The sequence below is a fragment of the Coregonus lavaretus genome (assembly GCF_964263955.1).
Source record: "Coregonus lavaretus genome assembly, chromosome: 17".
NCBI lineage: Eukaryota > Metazoa > Chordata > Actinopteri > Salmoniformes > Salmonidae > Coregonus > Coregonus lavaretus.
In genome coordinates, this window is record NC_140004.1 from 4998855 (window position 1) to 5022020 (window position 23166).

Sequence of the window (23166 nt, forward strand, 5' to 3'; positions counted from 1 at the left end):
AGGCTGTAATGTAACAAAAAAGTCAAGGGGTCTGAATACATTCCGAAGGCACTGTACAGTAAAAACAGGGCATTAAGGATAACCAGTGGGATGGTAAGTTAATGATTCACCCTTTAACGGACTGTGAAGAGCCTAATGAGTGTGCTGCTACTGACTTTACTGACTGACTGACTGACTGGCTGGCCACTTACAGGCGTAGAGGTCAGCAATACACGCCAAGAGGAAGGCGGGAGGGGGACGGTTAAAACACAGGCCAGGAGGAATGCTTTAGTATAGCATTTCTTTCTCCAAGTCCTGTTTTGGATGTATTTAGAATTAAACATCTTGTTTAACCTTGAAGAAAGGAAGTAGCAGGAGCGCTTCAGTTATTCCACAACAACCACAGGTAATAATAAATAATAATATGCCATTTAGCAGACACTTTTATCCAAAGCGACTCACAGTCATGTGTGCATACATTTTTATGTATCGGTGGTCGCGGGGATCGAACCCACTACCTTGGCGTTACAAGCGCCATGCTCTACCAGCTGAGCTACAGAGCTACAGGTAATAGACTTAGCAAATATTTGTGGTTATAATTGTTCCTTTATGCTTTTCAATCTTGTTTACCTATAGAATTCATCTTCATTGATGTTGTTTTAACAGTAAGAGAGCCGTGAATGCCACCCCATTCATATATGTATTCAACTTGAGGCTGAATGATGGGGTGTACTGTTGGGTGATAGAGCAGTCAAGGCAAGGCCAGTGAAATGCTATCTCATCTTCCATAACAACAATAGCTTACGGAGGCACGCAAGCGCACACGCACGCACACACACATACACAAACTCAAACACTACACGTTAAAGATGACTGAAGAAGAGTTAGCGCTCTGCTCTCCCCGAGGCTTTTATTTACGTTAACGTTACCCTCTCTAGCCAATCCACTCTCATTAACACCTCTGACTACCTCCAAGTCCGCTGCCGCCAGGGACTTTTAATTTAGCGTGGCCACGATGATAGACAGTGTTTTCCGGAGAGTGGATACTGGCGTGTATTCACTGACCTCGCCCAGGGGCCGGTTAGCACTGAGGTGCCAGATTAACCTATGTGTTGCACGGGGCCCTTCAGAGGCCACGCAATCAGGGGCCCGGCAGGCCACCACGAGGTGGGGTCAAAATCCAGATGGTGTTCTTTCCATGATATGGACACCTTGGTTATCAGGTCTGACCGGGAAATAAGGTGAGACGCATGACACGTCTCTTTCCATGGGTTTTGCAACAGAAATCTTAATTGGTGAGAGAATGGGAAGGTTAATGGAAATAACGTGTCCTCTCTAAAGAATCCAACTACAGTGAACATAGTAGCTATGTACAGTGAAGAAACATATCAAATATAAACAGTATGATGATGTTATGCTATGACAATAATAATAATAATAATAATAATAATAATAATAATAGCAAACATGACTCTCTCACAGCACTGCCATCTTGGTCCACTTTTTAATTTAATATTTTTATTATTTTGTAGTTTTTCAGATATGAGAACAAAAAAACAGTACAACCTGTGTCTACCTGTTCACGTGTGTATTTATGCCCTCACTTCCCTGTGTTCCCTTGCTCTGTTTTCTCTGCTAGTTCTCGATGCCAAACAGTACTAATCAGTGTCTGATTGCGAGACGTATGTACAGGTCCTTGAGAAGTCTTCTCCCTGTTTCATTGTTGTTTTCAGGTCATAGTTAGTATTTCGTATGTTTACTGTCAGCCTGTTTTTGGAGACCAATTTGCGCCTCCTTTATTTTTCCGTGACAAGTCCGTTATTTTGTATCCTGGTTTTGGGACCACCAGTAAAGATCCTTGTTTCACCATCTCTACCTACTGCCTACTGTCTATCCTGCACCGCACCTGGGTCACACCTCACACCAACCCTTACAGAAAACATAGCCAATATGGACCCAGCGGAGACAGCACAGTGTCACAGTGCATTGGCAACGCAGGGAGCTATGCTGAACCAGCATGACCGCAGCCTGCAGCAGATCACCGAGAATCTCCGCCAGCTGACGATTGCCGTGCAGACAATTCCTCACCCGGTGTTCCCTGGTATTCAGCCTACAACCTTCTCCTTCCCGACGGAGCAGGGCCGGGTGGCCTACATTATAACTCTGTTGACGGGTCGGGCCCTTTCCTGGGTCCGACTCCTACCAATTCACCCGGGAGCTACGCAAGGTGATTGACACTTCTCGGGTGGTGTCGGGGCACGAGGCTGAGAGGCGGCTCACGGCCTGTCGGCAGGGTGACCGTTCGGTGGCAGACTACTCCGTGGAGTTCCGGACCCGGGCTCGAGAGGCAGGATGGTGTGTGGCCGCCCTGGTCGTCCTTTACGCGCAGGGGCTATCGGAGGGGAAGAAGGACTAACTCTCCTTCAGGGAGCTGCCTGAGCGACTGGATGGTCTCGTCGACCACTCGGTGCGGGTAGACAATTGCCGTGGTGAACGGGCGCATGAGAGAGGGATGACGCAAGGAGCGCTTGTCCAGGATGGAGAAGCAGAGACGTCTGTGCCAGGGACGTTGCCTGTACTGCGGCCAGGCAGGTTACCACTGCGACTCATGCCCGGAAAAGCCGGGAAACGTGGGGCTCGCTAATATCATGAGGGGTGCTAGCGAGCCTGAACCGAAACCCCAACCCCAGTGGGACCGCGCTGCGCTTCGGGCGAATGCACTGGTGGATTCGGGGGCCACAGGAAACCTGATGGATGCGGGGCTGGCCCAAGGGTGGAGCGTTCCGTTACTCTCCTTCTTCGAGCCGGTTCCGGTCATGGGCCTGGACAGCCAGCCGTTGGGGTTGGGCTTCATCACCCGGCGCACTGTCCCCGTGCGTGTCCGGGTGGCAGGGGGGCTATGGGAGGATATCCAGTTTTTCATTGTGGACTCCCACAAACCCCGGATAGACTGGTCCATGGGGCAGCTCATCCTGGAGGGAGGCTCCGCCTCCGTCCTGTTCCGGTCTCCACTGACCACTCATCAGCCCAAACAGAAGGGAGCCCTGGTCTTCACCAAGCTGGATTTACGAAATGCTTCGAGAGGGGGATGAGTGGAAGACGGCTTTTAACACACCCAGTGGGCATTACGAGTACCAAGTCATGCCGTTCGGTCTAGCCAACGCGCCTGCGGTGTTCCAGGCATTGGTCAATGACGTGCTCCTGGACCTCCTCGACTACAGCGTCTTCGTGTATTTGGATGACATCCTTATATTTTCAAAGGACATGAGTGAACACCAGCAGCATGTTCGACAGATCCTCCATCGCCTTCTCTGTCACCAGCTCTACGTTAAGGCGGAGAAGTGCGTGTTCCACACAGAGACAGTCTCCTTCCTGGGGTTCATCGTCATCCAGGGGGACCTATGGATGGACCCAGCCAAGGTCGGCGCGGTACTGGATTGGCCCCAGCCCTCATCCCTCAAGCAACTACAAGGGTAGGGTTTTCACATTTTTATAGCCGATTTATTCGCAATGTTAGCTCCCTAGCCGCTCCCCTGACAGCCCTCACCCAGACGAGCGTGAACACCTTTGCCTGGACCCCGGAAGCGGGGAACGCATTTGATACGCTTAAGTGGCGCTTTACATCGGCCCCGGTCCTAGGGCATCCTGATCCGTCCCTGCCGTTTATTGTGGAGGTGGATGCTTCAGGCGTTGTGGTGGCAGCCATCCTGTCCCAGCGGTTCCTCAAGGACGGTAAGACTCACACCTGCGCGTTTTTCTCCCGTCGGCTGTCCCCGGTGGAGCGGAATTATGACGTGGGGAACCTTGAGCTGCTAGCGGTCAAGCTCGCCCGGGGGTAGTGGAGGCATTGGCTAGAGGGGGCCGTCCATCCATTCGTCATATGGACTGACCATAAGAACTTAGCCTACATTCAGGGGGCCAAGAGGCTCAACTCGCGCCAGGCCAGGTGGGCATTGTTCTTCACCAGGTTCCGGTTCACGATCTGATACCGTCCAGGGTCGAAGAACACCAAGCCTGACACGCTCTCCCGGCAGTTCGACCCCGTGGACCTGGTGGAGAGGGACAACCCCATTGTCCCCAATGCCCTAATTGCTGCCCCAGTTTCGTGGGGAATCGATAGGCTGGTCAGAGCAGCGCTACGGTGGGAGCCCGATCCGGGTGGAGGTCCATCGGGGAGGATGTACGTACCCAAGGCTGCGCGCTCGCGACTGCTTCAGTGGGCGCACGTGTCCGACCTCACCAGCCATCCGGGGGGCACCAGGACATTGGAGTTCCTGCATAGGAGGTTCTGGTGGCCAACAGCTGAGGGGGATACGCGCCTTCGTGGCGGCTTGCCTGGTGTGCGCGCGCACGAAGAGCTCACGTCAGCCCACGGCAGGGCTGTCCAACCCCTGCCTATCCCCAACCGCTCCTGGTCCTACATCTCGCTGGATTTCATTTCCGCCCTACCCCCCTCTGATGGATACACAGTCATCCTGGTCATTGTGGACCGGTTTTCGAAGGCTGCCCACTTCATTCCCCTTCCCAAACTCCCGACGGGAGACGGCTAAGTTGGTGGTGCAGCACGTTTTCCGGGTCCACGGCCTTCCCTAAGATGTGGTGTCGGATCGGGGTCCTCAGTTCACCTCCAGGTTCTGGAAGGCGTTCGCCTCCTGCCTCGGCACCTCTGTCAGCTTGTCTTCTGGCTTCCATCCCCAGTCGTACGGGCAGACAGAGCGTGTCAACCAGGATCTGGAGGGGGTGCTGAGGTGCTACGCCTCCAGCAACCCAGCTACGTGGAGTCAGCGACTGGCGTGGGTGGAGTACGCCCACAACATCCTTCTCTGCTCATCCACCGGCCTGTCTCCCTTCCAGTGCCAATACGGGTACCAACCCCCCCTATTCCCCGAGCAAGAGGAGGAGGTGGTGGTCCCGTCGGTCCAGGCCCACATCAGTCGCTGTCGCCGCACCTGGAGGCAAGTACGGGCGGCGCTTAAGCGGGCCTCGGTCAGGTCTCAACATCAGGCCAACCGCAGGCGTCGCCCGGGCTCGTTTTTTGCCTGGGACAGAGGGTGTGGCTCTCCTCGCAGGATCTTCCCCTCCGCGTGGAGTCCAGGAAGCTGTCCCCCTGCTTCGTCGGGTCTTTCAGAGTGGTCCGGCGGAGGGGGGGGGGGGGGGGGGGGTCGCAGTTCCAGAGCGACCCACTAGGTGTCATCCTCCGACAACCTTAGGCACCTCCTCACTCACAGTCTGGACTAATCATCATCCTATTGGTGTCACCTGTGTCTACCTGATTCACCTGTGTATTTATGCCCTCACTTCCCTGTGTTCCCTTGCTCTGTTTTCTCTGCTAGTCCTCGATGCCAAACAGTACTAATCAGTGTCTGATCGCGAGACGTATGTACAGGTACTTGAGAAGTGTTTCATTGTTGTTTTCAGTCATAGTTAGTATTTCATATGTTTGCTGTCAGCCTGTTTTTGGAGACCAATTTGCTCCTCCTTTATTTTTGCGTGACAAGTCCATTATTTTGTATCCTGGTTTTGGGAACACCAGTAAAGATCCTTGTGTCACCATCTCTGCCTACTGCCTACTGTCTATCCTGCACCGCACCTGGGTCACACCTCACACCAACCCTTACACCTCCGTCCCTCCCTCCCTCCCTCCCATCCACCAAGGCATCATACATAGAAAAGTACATTAAATAGGACAGAAACACAAACAGTAGTAAAAACAATAACAATGGAAAAAGTTAAATAAAAATGTTATCTGTGTCATAACTATAGTTGAATCTTATCAGCACAAAACAGATATGACTGCTTACCAAAGTATGCAAGTTATACTAAGTAAAAGACAGGCTCTCCACGTATTGTATGAATGGGGACCAGGTTAAGTCTAACTTTTGTTGGGCCCCATGCACAGTGTACCTAAACTTCTCCAGAGGCAGAGATGACATCACCTCCTTAACCCACTGAATAAAGGAAGGCGGCGTTGCAGACTCCCAGTGAAAGAGGACAAGGCGGTAAGCTAGCAGCGAGGCAATGCTATCTCAATCGCCTGATGCGTGGTAGCATTCTGGTCTATAGGAAGTACCCCAAAAATGGCAGTGAATGGGTTGGGGCTAACAGTTGGATTACACATATGTGAGAATGCCTCTAAAATGGGGTCCCAGAAGCCACTCAAAGATTGGCATGACCAAAACATGTGTCCCACAGTCGCTGGACTCTGGTGGCATCTCAAACATTCGGGTCAACATTTGGATATATTTTTGCCAATCTGTCATTTGAGTAATGAAGACGGTGCAAAACTTTGAACTGAATGAGCCCATGCCTTATGCAAAAGTTGAGGTGTGGAGACGCTCAACCTCTCGACTGGACACTTAGAGGGCTCGATTGGAAATGAAGGGAAATGTATTTTGGCAAAGCTGCGAGTTTGCAGGTATCTAAAAAAGTGGGTATTGGGAAAATTATGGTCAACCCTCAGAGTATCGAATGAGACTAATGTGTTATCAACAAATAGGTCACAAAAAAACACCAGACCATTCCTATGCCAGAACTGGAATGCTGTATCAATCTGCGATGCTGGGAAGAGATGATTTGATGTTAATGGAGAGAAGCAGCTTGCTTGTTTAAGGCTAAAGTGATTTTGGAATTGGGACCAGATTTTAAGGGAGTTCTTGACAATGGGATTCAAAACATGGGTGCCAAGGTTCATGGGCAGTGGGGAGCACAGGAGCGAAACAGGAGAAGTTGGACGGCTTGACTGTAACTCCATGATGGTACAAGTTGGACAATCCTTGTTTTCAAACGTAGAAACCCATTAAACACATTTAGACATATTTGCTGACCAGTAGTAGTGTAAAAAATTGGGGCTTAGGTCTCTCTACATATACCTTTCTTATTCGTGGATTTGACTTATTCCAAATGAAGTTGGAAATGTAGCTGTCCAGTTAATTGAACATCGACTTTAAGACAACATTTTGAATAATTTTGAATAAGTACAAAAAACCTAGGTATTACAGTTATCTTAATTAAATTAATGCGACCTGCTAATGAAATGGGAAGAGACGACCACCTTATGAAATCCTGCTTAGTGCGCTCCAGGAGTGTTTTGAAGTTATGTTTAAACAGAGCCTTAAATGAGCGTGTGACCTTTATCCCCAAATAAGTAAAGACCTGATGCACCACCTTAAATGGGAAATTGGCATAGCCAATACCTTCTGCTAACTGATTAATGGGGAGGAGCACACTTTTTGTTAGGTTTAACTTATAACCAGAGAATGTCCCAAAACCTTGTAGCATGTCCAAGAGATAGGGTATAGACTCCACAGGGTTAGATATGTATAAAAGAAGAATGGGAATGGGAATCATTTGGAATAAGTACAAAAAACCTAGGTAGTACAGTCATCTTAAAATAATGAATGCGACCTGCTAATGAAATGGGAAGAGACAACCACCTTATGAAATCCTGCTTTGCTGGGCGATAGCAAGAGGCTCAATAGTCATATCAAATAGAAAAGGGGATAGACAGCAACCCTGCCTGGCCCCACTTTGGAGAGGGAAGTAGCTGGAGGTAACATTGTTGGTGCGAACAGAAGCCACTGGGGACGAGTACAAAATCTTAATCCAGGAAAGGAATGACGGGCCAAAGCCAAATCTCTCTAGTACTGTAAATAGATTTTCCCACACAACCCATTCGAAAGCCTTCTCAGCATCCAGAGAAATGACGACCTCTGACCTCTGGCTGTGGAGTTGAGTGGGTAGAACAAAGAACATGAAATAGCCGGCGCATATTATAGAAAGATTGCCTACATGAGATACATCCGGTTTGGTCAGAGTGAATTATATTAGGTGTCACTGTCTCTAAACGGCGCGAGAGGACCTCAGTGAGAATTATATCATTGCAGCACAAAAGGCTTATAGGGTGGTATGAGTCACATTCTAGGGGATTCTTTTCCTTTTTAAGCAAAAATTAAATATTCGCCTGGGTAAGTGTCTTGGGCAGTTTCTGAAAGGATTTCATTGTACATTGAGCTGAGGATAGGGGATAGTTTAGAGGAGATTGCTTTATAAAATTCAATAGGGAAGCCATCAGGCCCAGGAGCTTTACCGCTCTGCATGGACTGGATCATCACTTATTGAGGCATCCATGTTAGTTTGTTCATCTAAACAATTTTCCCATCACTATAATATATCTGCCATTAGTATCTGAAATTACTTTGCAGGAGACAAATGGGGTGCCTTTTCTGATAAGGATGGCTGCCCCTCTGGCCTTAGCACCAAAGTTGGAGTGAAATATTTGTGCGACCCATCCTCTCTTTAGTTTATCATGGTCGCAGGACAGGAGATGGGTCTCTTGGAGAAAAACAATGTCCGGACTTTTAAGATTTAAGATGAGCATACACTCGGCAACGGTTGACCACATGGTTCATTCCTTTTAAGCTCCAAATGATAAAGCAAGTGGAGCCTAGATTATGTGAATTAGGAATACAGTAGTCATAGTAATTAGAAATGAATTTTAGTACAATCACATGGCCAGTGTGCTGAAAGGTCAGAATAATAAAATATAAAGAAAATTAAAAACTGCTAAAAACAACAAAATACCCAGAAGCAAACCTTGGACCCCTATGCTGGCCTTCCCCCTGTTGGAAGGCTGCATCTACCTCTCCTAGACTAGAGCAAAATACTACCATGTTAAACCGAACCTCAGTAGAGCTCTATCCAGGGTGAACATTATCAAGTTTACACATAGGGAAGGGATTCTGGAGGGAACCACCTCAGTTCTCTAATGTATCTTATGCAATATGCATATTTGAAGGATAATACAAAAATGTATTACAAAAGGAGGGTGACCTCTTCTTCATGACTGCAACCGTGTAGTCCAGGTAAATGCGAATCTTCTGGCCGTCGTGGTGATGGGAGCCGCTCGTGATGCCTTACAGAGGACATCCTCCTTCTCCTGAAAGTAGTGGAATTTGACTACGATGGGTCTGGGCGGCTCCCCATTCTTCAGTGTGGACTGTAAGCTTCTGTGCGCACGGTCAAGGGTGGGGGTGTAATCGAGGCCTAGAATTTCCTGTAGCAGTTTAGCTATGAACAGCGTAGGCCGCAATCCGCCATCGGTCTTGAGTCCCTCTCTCACGCCGAAAATGAAACCGTTCCCCCGGTGATGTCTGTTCTCGAGGTCCTCGACCTTGGAAGTAAGTTTGACGACATCTGATGTTAGCCGGGTGACTTGTTCTTCCAGTGTCACCATTTTGTCGGAGTAAGTAGTTGCGCTGCCTTCCAGGCTATTCAGACGGGTGTCCTGTTTCGCCAAGTCTTCTTTAATGGAGTCGATCTTTGTGTTGACCTCGGTGGCGAGAGTGGCCATTTGTGCAGATAGGTCAGTGGATAGTGACTCCACCTTAGCCAGCACAGTCTGTTCAGACTTAATGATAGCCGCCATTACCTTGGCTAGGTCGGGGGGTCAGAGTCCGTGTCAGTGTCCGGTGAGCCCGAGGCTTTAGTAGAGGCCTGCTCTTTTGTGACTTGTGGCCGTTGTTGTTTCGACATTTTACGATGAAAAGGCCAAAAATGTCAGGATTCCTAATTAAATGTTACAAAATTAACGCGGTAGGGGAGGTGTTGGTGAACTACTAATAGTAAATTGTTCACCCTGGACAGGAGCACCGAGAAAATGCGTCTTCACATGTTGCTGCTCACCAGCGCCCCCTCTTGGTCCACTTTAACACTACAAAAGAACATGACATCCCTATTCTATGAAAGCATCCCAAATGACACCTTATTCCCTTTATAGTGCACTACTTTTGACCAGGGTCCATGGGGCTCTTGTCAAATGTAGTGCACCATATCGGGAATAGGGTGCCATTTGGGAAGCAGCCTATATTTCCTAGAGAAACAGTCAAAACAAAGTCCTGAACACTACTTGGCATGTTTTCAGCTGGGCCTGCCACTTGTTATTCAGGCAGCGTAGATCGATTACTCTGTGATTTGAGAATGGGAGTGTGGAGCGGTGATATATCAGCCGGCAGTAAGACCCCTATCTTATTAAACATTGATGACTGAGGAAAAATGTTTCCTACAGCTGCAAGACTGAGGGTTCGCAGAGGACTGATCAAGCAGGGCCAGCAGTAATGGCTGCCATGGGCACACGAACGCACGTGTGTGTACTCGCACATACACACCAACTCCAGGCCTCCATACAAACCCTTGCGTATACACATGCACACGTTCAAATGCGCACACACCAAATCACACAAACGTTAGAAAGCCATATGTGAGTCACCCATATTCCAGATCGAGTACATGTATGCTCGAGTACAAATTGGAACTCTAACCTACTAGGGAATAAGATGTGATTTGTATGTATACTGACTCATCGCAGTATCCACTTCTTCCTCGACACCATTATGGTGTTGATGAGTAGGACAAGGAGTTTCTCCTGACCATATGACCTGATCAGGAAAAACTCTGGGCTCTAGTTATTGGCTTCATATAGGCTACTGATGACTGATTAATAATATGTCTGCATGATAAGTGATAGGCTTTGTCCGAAATGGTACCCTATTCCCTACAAAGTGCACTTCTAAAGTAGTGCACTACAGGGAATAGTTTGGCATTTGGGACAGCCAAAGTGATTCTTACCAGTCTTTAAGGCAAATATGAGGTCGTCAAACTCCTGGGACTCCTCGTCGGCCACTAGGTTGTCGTTGATGAAGCCTCCTCCGTCGGTGGTGTAGGCCCCACTCTGAGGGCTCTGTTTAAACACACTGCTGGGCTGACTGCCCGGACGCAGGGACGCACGCTCCCAGTCCGCAGACACCTGCCACACACACACACACACACATACAGGCACAGCACGCGCACAAGCACGCAGGCACGCACACACACATAAACACGCAAATATGCACGCCCATACGCACATACATGCAAACGTGCACACACGCATGCATGCACATGCACGCGCACGCACACACACACAAACACACACACACACACACACAGCATATGTTTACAGACTGTATACGGCATTAACAAAGACAGCCACTGTCCAACACGTTGAAATGACACTGATCAGAGGGCATACATTCTGTTAGGGTTACATTTCTAGAGTGTTGTTTATGAGCTAACATTTACAGTATTTGGAGTGCATAGTGGGTATCCTCATGTCTTTGCATAAACAGCATAAACCAGAGATGAGCATGTAACATCTCCATGATTAATGCAATGACAAAAACCAGTCCCATTCTGGAAGGGAGTCAGCTCTGGACAGCAGAGAATGTGTGTAATCGTGTCTTAGACATGGAGGGTCACACAGAGTTTATGGTCAAAGCTCCCCAAAGGGTTCATGCAGGACGAGCGGTCATGTGGGGGTCATGTGGGGGTTAAGGGGTGAGAGGGAGTTCGCTGGCTATGGGTCTCATATGTAAATATTGCCCTGAGTCTGCCGCACTGATGAATGCTTTTTCTCCAGAGAGAGTGAGAGACAGAGGGAGAGGGGTAGAGAGTAAGGGAGAGGGAGAGGAAGAGGGAGAGAGAGAGAGGGGAGACAGAGGGGGGAAGAGGGGTAGAGAGTAAGGGAGAGGGAGAGGAAGAGGAAGAGGGAGAGAGAGGGGGGGGAGAGAGGGCACTAGAGATAGGGAGAGGGAGAGAAAGAGAAAGAGAAAGAGAAAGAGAAAGAGAAAGAGAAAGAGAAAGAGAAAGAGAGGGAGAGAGAGAGAGAGAGAGAGAGAGTGTGAGGAGTGAGTGAGGGAGAGAGAGAGAGAGAGAGAGAGAGAGAGAGAGAGAGAGAGAGAGAGAGAGAGAGAGAGAGAGAGAGAGAGAGAGAGAGAGAGAGAGAGAGAGAGAGAGAGAGAGAGAGAGAGAGAGAGAGAGAGAGAGAGAGAGAGAGAGAGAGAGAGAGAGAGAGAGAGAGAGCGAGAGAGAGAGAGAGAGAGAGAGAGAGAGAGAGAGAGAGAGAGAGAGACAGTTCCCAGGGCTGATCACTGGATGTCTGGATGAGTGGTGATGGGAAGAGAGAGTTCAGCACCATCACAGACAACTAGCTAGCCATGAGAACTGGCACATTGTGTACATAGCTAAGATATTTCACTTGGCTAAGCAATCTTGTGCTGTTTCTACCAAAAGAGTCTGGTTGGTTTTCAGCACACAGTATGTGTACAGGTAACAATCTAACCCATCACTGGACAACTCTCCCTCTCCTCTCATATATACCAAATGACGTCATCCAGGGCACAGACAGGAAATTCAATGCATCTTGGAAATGATTGCGTTGTGGTAAGGATCCCCGTGGAGTCTAATTTTTCCCTTAGTCTGTGTTTTCCAGGAAACCCAGTTCCACCAGCCTCCCTCCCTCTGTCACCAGTGACAGACAGACAGACTCTCAGTGTTTCTTAATCCTGGTCCTGGGGACCCAAAGGGGTGCACGTTTTAGTTTTTGCCCCTAGCACTACACAGCTGATTCAAAAGATCAACATATCATCAACAGCCAGCCAGACAGACAGCCTGGCGTAATAGCCTATCTGAACAGGCCTGTAATGACAGACAGACAGACAGACAGACAGACAGCCTGGCGTAATAGCCTATCTGAACAGGCCTGTAATGACAGACAGACAGACAGACAGACAGACAGACAGACAGACAGACAGACAGACAGACAGACAGCCTGGCGTAATAGCCTATCTGAACAGGCCTGTAATGACAGACAGACAGACAGACAGACAGACAGACAGACAGACAGACAGACAGACAGACAGACAGCATGGTGTAATAGCCTATCTGAACAGGCCTGTAATGACAGACAGACAGACAGACAGACAGGTGTAATAGCCTATCTGAACAGGCCTGTAATGACAGACAGACAGACAGACAGACAGACAGACAGACAGACAGCATGGTGTAATAGCCTATCTGAACAGGCCTGTAATGACAGACAGACAGACAGACAGACAGACAGGTGTAATAGCCTATCTGAACAGGCCTGTAATGACAGACAGACAGACAGACAGGTGTAATAGCCTATCTGAACAGGCCTGTAATGACAGACAGACATTGTGGTGTAATAGCCTGTAATTGGTACAGTGTCCAGAGCTGTGGTACAGTGTCCAGCCACCGCTGGATTTACCATACCCGCTCTGAAGGGGGCTGACAAGACACCTCCCATGTACCAATCCCCTCCACACCCCTTCTTCCTCCCCTCTCCATTTCCTCTCTATTCTCTCTAATTCTACCCCCATCTCCTCTTCAGGGTAACTCCTTATAGGGTGTCCAGCAGAGCTGTGGCCTAGCAGGGGATGGATGGACTGGGCCTGGGGAGGATGTAGGCTGACAGGTCATATTGAGGTCATAGTTCTAGGGTAAGATGGGCTACTAGTAGGCTATTAGTTGAGGAGAGAAGAACGCGTCTCTGCATGGCAGCTCTCACACACACATTAGTGTGAGAGTAATTGCGGGATAGATGACTTAAGCCATTGTGAACACACAGAGCGTGTGGGGGGACATGCCATGTTTCCCTGTGGATCCGCTGACAAGGGTGTGAGTGAGGAGAGGACTGGTCAAACCGAGCCCTCGGAATGAGGGCATGGGAGAGAGAGAGGGATGGGACTGTGGAAGGGGTTAAGGTAAGGGCTTTAGAGTAAGGGCACTGGGCAGGGGAGAGAGGGGTATGGGGGATAATGGTGAAGCAGACTCAGAGGTTGGGTAACAGTGGCCAGTCAGTCAGTCAGTCAGTAAGTTGGGGGCTTGCGGGGCAAGAACAGGGCTCCTCACCATTTTCTCTTGCTTTTTCTCCATAGTTTCGTGCAGTGAGGGAGGGGAAGATGGCAGGGTGTGCGTGTGTGTGTGGGTTACCTCCTCCATGGCGCTGATGAGGTTCTGGGTGGACTTGTTGATCTCCGCCCCTATGGTGGCGGCACCCCCTACCCCGCTGTGGTAAGTGGAGTCTGGGCTGCCGTGGCCATTCATCTCCACTGTGTAGCTGGCTTTGGATGGCCAACACAGCTGGTTGTGCATCAGGAAGTACACCGCAAACACGTACAGGCCCTAGGGAACAGAGGGTAAAGGTCAGAGGGTAAAATGTGCCACCTCCATTGCAATTCAAATGATTTGACCCTGCCAGGCACATCATGAATTAACGTACACACAAAAGAAAAAGGAGACCGGAATTAAATTGTTGTCGATAGCGCGTCATTCTCCACACTGCACTCTGAGAAGTGTATTTATCTTGCACACAATGTACAGCAGCACATTCCTTATGGGGAAAGTTTGGATTGATTGACAATGGTAGAAGTGGCAAGACGTCATCCCTCGGACATGACATCACTGTCAGTCAGCAGCATCCTGGTCTAGTATCTCTATCACATCCTCTGTGTCAACAGACAGGCCAGTGTGAATTACTCCAGCACATTCCTCTGTGAAATACCACAGCCCCAGCAGACATCTCACAACACCAGGCGGGCAGGAGGGGATGACGGCAACCATAGACAGAGATGGAGTGATACACCGCACTGCATATACAGTATTTGCGCACGCATGCACGCACACACGCACGCGCGCACACACACACACACACACACACACACACACACACACACACACAGACACACACACACACACACACACACACACACACACACACACACACACACACACACACACACACACACACACACACACACACACAACCAGGAGAACAGGACATCACCAAGCGTTCTAGAGCAGGAAGTTCATCAAAACGTGGACTTCTCCTTAAATTAAACCAATTGCAATCTCTCCGTTTCAGCAAAGCCCATGGTCCTGTTTCACCAGTGGCCTATAGATCTTAACAGCCAGGCAGTTTAGTCCGGCTTAGGGAGAGGAAAGCCACTCAACACGGATAGAGAGACAAATGCTCTTTATGTAGATACAAATGTGTGGGAATCATTATACTATACAGTATATCTTTCCTTGGAACCCTGACATTGAAAGGGAAAAATAAACACGCTACAAGTGGCGTTTAATGGATACGAGATGCGAGGAGACGAAGAGGAACAGGCTTAGTACACTTACCTGTTTATTGGTGCACCGTAAATAGGGAACATGAGCTTCTATGTGGGGAAAAAAGCACACATTTGGAAATGGACACAATACACCCACATCAATCACTCAGAGTGTCTTTATAGCCTGAGCGGAGTGTGTGCGTATGTGGTGTCTGTGTGTGTGTGTGTGAGTGTGATGTGTGTGTGTACATGAGTGTGTGTGTGTGGAGCAGCCACTATCAGTAGTCTCTGATAGAGTGCGAGCGGCCCCATCATGACAGTCTTCAGGGCAATTAACACACGCCGTTAAGGAACAGCCTGAGCCAGCGCGGCCCAAGGAACACACTTTATTGCCCACAGGCTGTTATGTAAGTGTTCCCTGCTCTGGGGACTTGACGTGTGTGTGTGTGTGTGTGTGTGTGTGTGTGTGTGTGTGTGTGTGTTCGGTGTGCGTGTGAGAGAAAAGAGAGAGCGAGTGTTACTACAGGAGGTTAGGTCACGGCCCCTACACCACCATGGGAACCAGGGAGGGAGGAGAGAGGAGTGAGAACATAAGAGACACTAACCAGCTAGCTAGCTAGGGAGAGAACGCTTCCAGTAAAAAATGAACAAGACAGATAGAAATCAACTGAAAGGAGGGAGTGTTACAGAAAAAAGCAAAGGAGAAACAGAGAGGTACAGAGAAACAACAAAAAGAGATCAAATGAATAAAAAAAGAGAGAGTTCTTGATCTGCAATTATAAAACATGGTCATCATAGGGCTTAGACCACTGGGCTTATCCCTCCTATACCACGTCTCTTAGCAACGTGTCCCGGGTTGAATCGATGAATGAGGCTGCTGCTTCTGCATTATCAACTCATCTTCAACGACAGGGCTCGTGACAGGTCCTGCGCTACAATGAATAGAGGTCTATTTATAGTCCACTGTGTGGGACAAATCAGGATGTGCGGGGGTAAATTGAATTGTGTGTTGGGTGCCTGGCCTGTTTCATTGTTCAAAGAAAGGGGGGCTGTTTGTTTGTGAGCTAATAATGTACAAGCCCATTTACCGGCAGAGGGTCGGGCACAGCCAGACACAAACTGCTGTGATCAGATTATTCTTCTATAATTCAGTACAAATTCAGCTGGATCTAATGCAGATGCTGCCCTAGACAACCAACATGCCCTAGACAACCCCTAGACAACCAATATGGCAGAAGAGAGAAAGAAATAGAGCGAGAGAGAGAGAGAGAAAGAGAACGAGATAGATAGAGAAGCAGAAAAGCATTCCATCCGCCAGCTCTGGGTACCATCTATATTGATAGACTCCAACAGTAATGCCCCTGTCTGTCTGTCTGTCCGTCTGTCCGTCCGTGTGGAGTGCTGAGAATAAACCACTAAATCTGCGGTTGTATTGAGTAACGTGCTGGGGCACAAAGGTCGCTCTCACTCTGAAAACACCGAGATCAATACTTGGCCACTTGGCCCAAATGCACCCTATGGGCCCCTGGTCAAAAGTAGTGCACTACAAAGTGCCATCTGGGACAGACCCTATGTTTTATAGACACAGAAGAAGTTATGTACTGTTTTAATTTGGAAGTCACTGAAATTGACATCAAGGGAAATGTCTCTGTTGGTCCTTGTCTGCGTCCCAAATGGCACCCTATTCCCTATATAGAAATGGCACCCTATTCCCTATATAGGGCACTATATCTTATGGGCTCTGGTCAAGTGGAGCACTATGTAGGGAATAGGTTGTCATTTGGGACACAGCCATGGAGATGTGAAACAGCTTGGAGATGTGAAAAATCCTTTCCTCCCTGAGTCATAATACACACGCAGCAGCTGCTCTGTACTGTAAGATGGTGGCCCTCCAAATTGATAGCTGGAGCTAGGTGCTGGATATAGCCGATGATATCACACTAGATGTGATAGGATGCGTCAGAGGATGTCTGCCCATGGAAGGCACTGTATCCGAGAACGTATTTTACTGAAAAGCAACTAAATCAGGGTAAACATCCAGGAACACACTGTAAACATTGTCTATCTTGACCCTTTAGATCCACACGTACAATTCTGCAGTGCAAAAACAATCATGCTGGATCCATCCAGTTACCAGTTCCACTTCCATAGATTGAATAAGGTGCAAAGTCTTCTCTGTAATTGGTTGCATGCCAGATGGCACCCTATTCCCTATGTAGTGCAATACTTGGCCCTGCAGACATACAGTACTTTGGGACACAGACATTTACTGTACATTCCCTGATGTTTGCCTTCGTGTACAGCTGTCATTTGAGGTTGCCTAGACGCTCCAGAGCAGTGCTAACTAACCACTAACCAGGATGTATGAAATATAGCCAAGTGCACTGGAGCCAGCTGGTTAACGGCTGCTTACCGGAGGACATGTAGCGGTGCTGCTGTGGTTTAGAGCCGTTAGGCTAAATCACAAAGTAATAGCATTGGGAGAGTCTATATAGCTGAAATGAATGCATAGAATCTACCTTCTATGCGTGTGTGTATACATGCGCGTGCATGGACACACACGCGTGAGCACGCGTGCACCAACGTCCGCTGTAACATCTGCACTTGTTTAATGATTTTCGGTAATCAGCTGAATGGAGCAGAACCATTAAACAGCCTTTTACAGTCAGAGCAACAGCCACGCTATCAACAATAACAACATGGAAAATTCTCCTCATGGAAAATGTACCGCATGAGGGAGATAATACAAAACAACCTGAGCATACAACCGCAAAGTGTGCAACAGAATAGAGGGTACATAAGCAACTTTAGTAACAAATAGCTAGAGAACAGAAGAAAGTGAAAGGATATGCTTAGATACTATGCCAACTCAATACATAGCTGGAAACAAAATGAATTGAAATGTCGCCTTGAAGAGATTTCTTAGAGGGTCTGAGGTGGTTTGTGACACCAAAAACAGAAAACCTTGATCTAAAGATTTGTTATCCAGCCATACATGTACAATAAACTTTACTCCATGCAACGTAGACGAATGTGACTATATTATAAATCCTAATTAAATTAATTAAATTAAATTCCATTATGCTAAATATTAAAACCTAATACATGCTGTTGCATTATTGTACGCAACATTTACGGTCGACCCTATTAATGTTCATTAGTGTTGGTGATGATGTGGTGCTAATGGCTGTGTCACGACACAAATGTCAGTGCTCTCATCTCCATGTTCCTCGTCTCCCCACTAAATTAATTGGTTTTGCTCCATAAACGCAGACTCTCAAAGCAGAATAGTTGTCCCTTAATTGTGGCTTCAAAACAGCCTGGTGCAGGCATCAACTTGCAGAGAGCAGCAGCCGAAACAGCAGTGCTCAGGAAATCTAGGTCAGATGTGTTTGTTGAGCTAATCGATGGTCTTGGACGCAACTCTCTTTAGAAACTCATTACCTGTAGAAAAGGGAACTGTCTGTTCCAGCTCAATTCTTCCTGTCTTACAGAGAACTGTCCCTGGAGACAACTGCTTATAGACTGCTTTAGTCTTTACATCTGAGCCCAGGGCAATTGGAGGCTGTGGAGTTTCTCTGGTTGAAACAAAATAACTTTTCAACCGTGTTCTGCTCTTTCTCCCTAGGGATGATAGAGCTGATTATTTTAGAGTTGTGATGTAGAGAAGGGGGGAGGGGGGGGGGGGGCAGTGGAAGGGGCTAGGGAGAGGCAGAGAGATTCACTCAAGAAAGACACTTCAGAGGCAACCAAAGGCCTTTTAGTTGGACTTTCTCTACACCTTCAGGGGATTCATCCTGTATTGGAACGTATAGTGGCAGGGGAATTCGTAAAAATACACTACATGACCAAAAGTATGTGGACACCTGCTCTTTGAACATCTCATTCCAAAATCATGGGCATTAACATGGAGTTGGTCCCCCCTTCGCTGCTATAACAGCCTCCACTCTTCTGTTGGAACATTGCTGCTGGGACTTGCTTCCATTCAGCCACAAGAGCATTAGTGAGGTCGGGCACTGATGTTGGGCGATTAGGCCTGGCTCACAGTTGGCGTTCCAATTTATCCCAAAGGTGTTCGATGGGGTTGAGGTCAGGGCTCTGTGCGGGCCAGTCAAGTTCTTCCACGCTGATTTCGACAAACCATTTCTGTATGGACCTCGCTTTGTGCACGGGGGCATTGTCATGCTGAAACAGTAAAGGGCCTTCCCCAAATCGTTGCCACAAAGTTGGAAGCACAGAATCGTCTAGAATGTCATTGTATGCTGTAGCGTTACGATTTCCCTTCAATGGAATTAAGGGGCCTAGCCCGAACCATGAAAAACAGCCCCAGACCATTATTCCTTCTTCACCAAACTTTACAGTTGGCACTATGCATTCGGGCAGGTAGCGTTCTCCTGGCATCCGCCAAAACCAGATTTGTCCGTCGGACTGCCAGATGGTGAAGCGTGATTCATCACTCCAGAAAACGCGTTTCCACTGCTCCAGAGTCCAGTGGTGGCGAGCTTTACACCACTCCAGCCGACGCTTGGCATTGCACATGGTGATCTTAGACTTGTGTGCGGCTGCATGGCCATGGAAACCCATTTCATGAAGCTCCCGACGAACAGTTCTTGTGCTGACGTTCTGTGAGCTTGTGTGGCCTACCATTTCGCGGCTGAGCCATTGTTGCTCCTAGACGTTTACACTTCCCAATAACAGCACTTACAGTTGACCAGGGCATCTCTAGCAGGGCAGAAATTGTACAAACTGACTTGTTGGAAAGGTGGCATCCTATGACAGTGCCACGTTGAAAGTCACTGAGCTCTTCAGTAAGGCCATTCTACTGCCAATGGTTGTCTATAGAGATTGCATTGCTGTGTGATCGATTTTATAGACCTATCAGCAACGTGTATGGTTGAAATAGCCAAATCCACTAATTTGAAGGGGTGTCAACATACTTTTGTATATATAGTGTATATCTGCCAAACAAAGTAATGTCTTAGAAAGAGACTTTTGATATCAACTGGATAATGTTGGACAAAGTGGGCCATACTGTTCGTCCATCAGATTACCTCATATTGGGGTATTTGTGCATGGCGTGGGCTTATAAGTGTTGTGTTACCTCAGCTATTGTCATCATGACATCATGTCTGCAGTCATTAGAGCCACAGGTTGACTTTAGCTTCTGTCGTCTTTCACGTGCAGGCGCTACATATCACTAGGGTCCTGTGTGACACACTTAATGGACAGATGACGTCTTGAAGAAAGTGACAGCTAGCAGAGACATTCACAAGGACCTGCCTGAAAGAACAAGTATGCCACTGTCCAGTCCACTGCCTACCTAACTCAACAATTTGAATGCATTTACAATATATCCTTTTCAAATGATACGTTTGCTTTATGCGTGAGGAAGCTACCCTCAACTAGCAAGCAATACCCCTTCAGAGTTCAGACATTGAAGTGGGGTTGAACAGTTCAAACATCTTCAACACATTGTCAGTTACGCAACCGTTAAAAAACGAGATATTAATGCTATCGGCTGTAGACTATACAGTCGTACATAAATATCTGATGATAAAGTTATCTCCTATCTCTCACGTTCTCTGATATGCATTCCCACACTGTACTGAGTGAGTGGTCTGGCCTCTCTCTGGAGATATGGTGTCTATGATAGCCCTCAAGAAATAGCTTTTCCACCCTGCCCAGGCCAGACATCAAAGGATGGCTTCAAAGTCTTTGAACACCCTTCATCACACACACTCATCGACATGCACACACACATACACACATTTACAGTCATTTAGCAGACGCTCTTATCCAGAGCGACTTACAGTTAGTGAGTGCATACATTATATATATATATTTCTTTATTTTCTTTTACTGGCCCCCCGTGGGAATCGAACCCACAGCCCTGGCGTTGCAAACGCCATGCTCTACCAACTGAGCTACATCCCTGCCGGCCATTCCCTCCCCTATCCTGGACCAATTGTGCACTGCCCCATGGGTCTCCCGGTCGCGGCCGGCTACGACAGCCTGGATTCGAACCAGGATCTCTAGTGGCACAGCTAGCACTGCGATGCAGTGCCTTAGACCACTGCGCCACATCAAGACACACACACACACACACACACACTCACGCAATCATACACACTCACGCAATCACACACACTCACGCAATCACACACACACACACTCAAGGGGTCAAACAGTGCAGAGGCTTAAGGGATCAATATATAGTACAAGTGTGCCAACCTCCAAGGCCTCCAGAGACTGAGGGAGGCTATTCTGAACTCACACACACTGACAAACACAAACCTAAGGAGAGTTATTCCACCAATGTCTACATTGGGCTCTCAAGTATCTAGGAAGTAGTTGTATCATTTACAAAACTATATCAGATTTCCCCCAGTTTTGACAGCAATAAAGAGGTTCAAGACACTACACAGTAAATCAAGGAGAGTTGAAATCACAGTGTTATGAACATTAGGGTTAAATTGACTCTCCTGGGAGCTATCTTAACCCTCAAGAGAGTGATGCACTCCCTGGAGTTAGTGTTGATAACTGGAGTTGATTGGGACGGAGTACTTTGAACTCCATTAAGAGTAACCAGAGACAGGGAGTTCAATCTATGGAGTTATGCATAGATGTGGGAGGGGCCTCATTGTCAATATTTCCCAGCATGCTCTGTTGCATGCTCTGTTGTTTGTTTCAATATCTGTGTTTTCACATGTACATTGATTGCTTTTGATTTTATGCTACACAAAGATAAGAAACATACATTTTTCTAAACTAACCGAATCTGTAAGTGGTTGGATTTATAGCAACCGTTAGTGAGATACAGTAGTTGTTCCAGTTTACATGGTGTAGCTCAGGGATGTTTTAAGAACTCAGTTGAGGTCTCAACTTACTGTTGTGAGTTAGAATAGTAAAATACAGCAGGTGCAATTTAGAAATTTGGTTGTGCATCAGAAGTTTTTCTCTTGTTATATCAGTCACTGATAGTCCATGTCAGCTAACATTTTTTCAATTGCTATGTTAGTTTAGCGGCCAGCTATCTAAACTTGTTATCATGGTCGAAACTTAAGCAACTCTCTGTGAGTTGGATATTTACTCAATTTAGTGTCATTTTAACTCCAAAAATATCAAGACCATGATCAGAGTAGTTTTAACATAAAATGGGGGTGGGACCATATAAACCCCAAAATAATGTTAAATTTGACTCCATAGGAGTTGAATTAAGTCTTGTGATTTTGATCTATCTGCAATATTAAAGCTGATCTACCCCCTAAAAAATAAAAAATAAATATATATATATATTTTTTTTATTTTACTGTGTAAAACATGTCTGGATGACGCAACCGATGATGATGATGATGATGATGAAGATGATGACGAAAAGGTCTTACCAGCAGGCAGTTGAAGATGACGTGGAGGATGAGCATCCACAGGTATCTGTAGCCCATGTGTAGTCCTGCCCACAGCCACACCAGGGACACCAGGGCAAACAGGTACAGCACCATGGGCACCTCTGCAGCACACACAACAGGGAAGACTTAATACACAGTTAACACACACAGGCACTCACACAGACAGACACACATGCACGCACGCATAGATGCACGCACGCGCATACACACGCACACACACACAGACAGATCACTCTTAGAATGAAAGAAATTACGTAACATATTACACAATCAGAAATTGGGAGATTTCCTAAAGTTCAGAGTGTCCTGATCCCTGCTCTCTCTCCAGGCCTGGCTCTGGCCCATCATCCCAGTGCTCTGGTCCAGTATAGAGTAGTGAGCTGGGCCCGGGGCAGCAGGCAGCAGACCGCAGACCCTTAGGCCTGATTAATGAAGCCTCTCTTAATCAGTACGCTTTATACTGTAGGTCACAGATCCTGGCACAGGGCTGCCTTGTACAGTACACCTGCCTGCACGCACCCACACACACCTACGCTCGCACTCCTACGCACAAACACACACACACACACACACACACACACACACTCTGTGCCAACTACTAAGCTAACTCACTCTAACTAAAGGGTGTAGCGCGTCGATAGACGAGAGAGAGAGATAAAGAGAGACGGAGAGAGAGAGAGAGAAAGTCTTTGGGCTAGCTAACACCTAGAGTGTTAGCCACGGTAAGCACAAAGACCGTCTAATCAATGACAGGGCTGTTGGCAGAGCCCAGAAAGCAGCCTCTCTTGTCCCATAAAGTACTCCATGAGGCTAACCTCTGAACTACA

At 47.6% G+C, this 23166-nt stretch overlaps 1 protein-coding gene across 1 annotated transcript in view; it reads right to left on the bottom strand.

Moving 5' to 3' along the window:
- Positions 1–23166, bottom strand: part of LOC311144254 (adhesion G-protein coupled receptor V1-like) — a gene marked incomplete at its 5' end in the record, with an annotated part of 183987 nt that overhangs the window by 4585 nt on the left and 156236 nt on the right. Inside the window, 3 exons of the mRNA XM_084180264.1 lie at positions 10603–10780; positions 13807–13998; positions 22319–22440. Of these exons, the coding sequence (XP_084036390.1) occupies positions 10603–10780; positions 13807–13998; positions 22319–22440 (492 nt within the window). The remainder of the gene's footprint in view (positions 1–10602; positions 10781–13806; positions 13999–22318; positions 22441–23166) is intronic.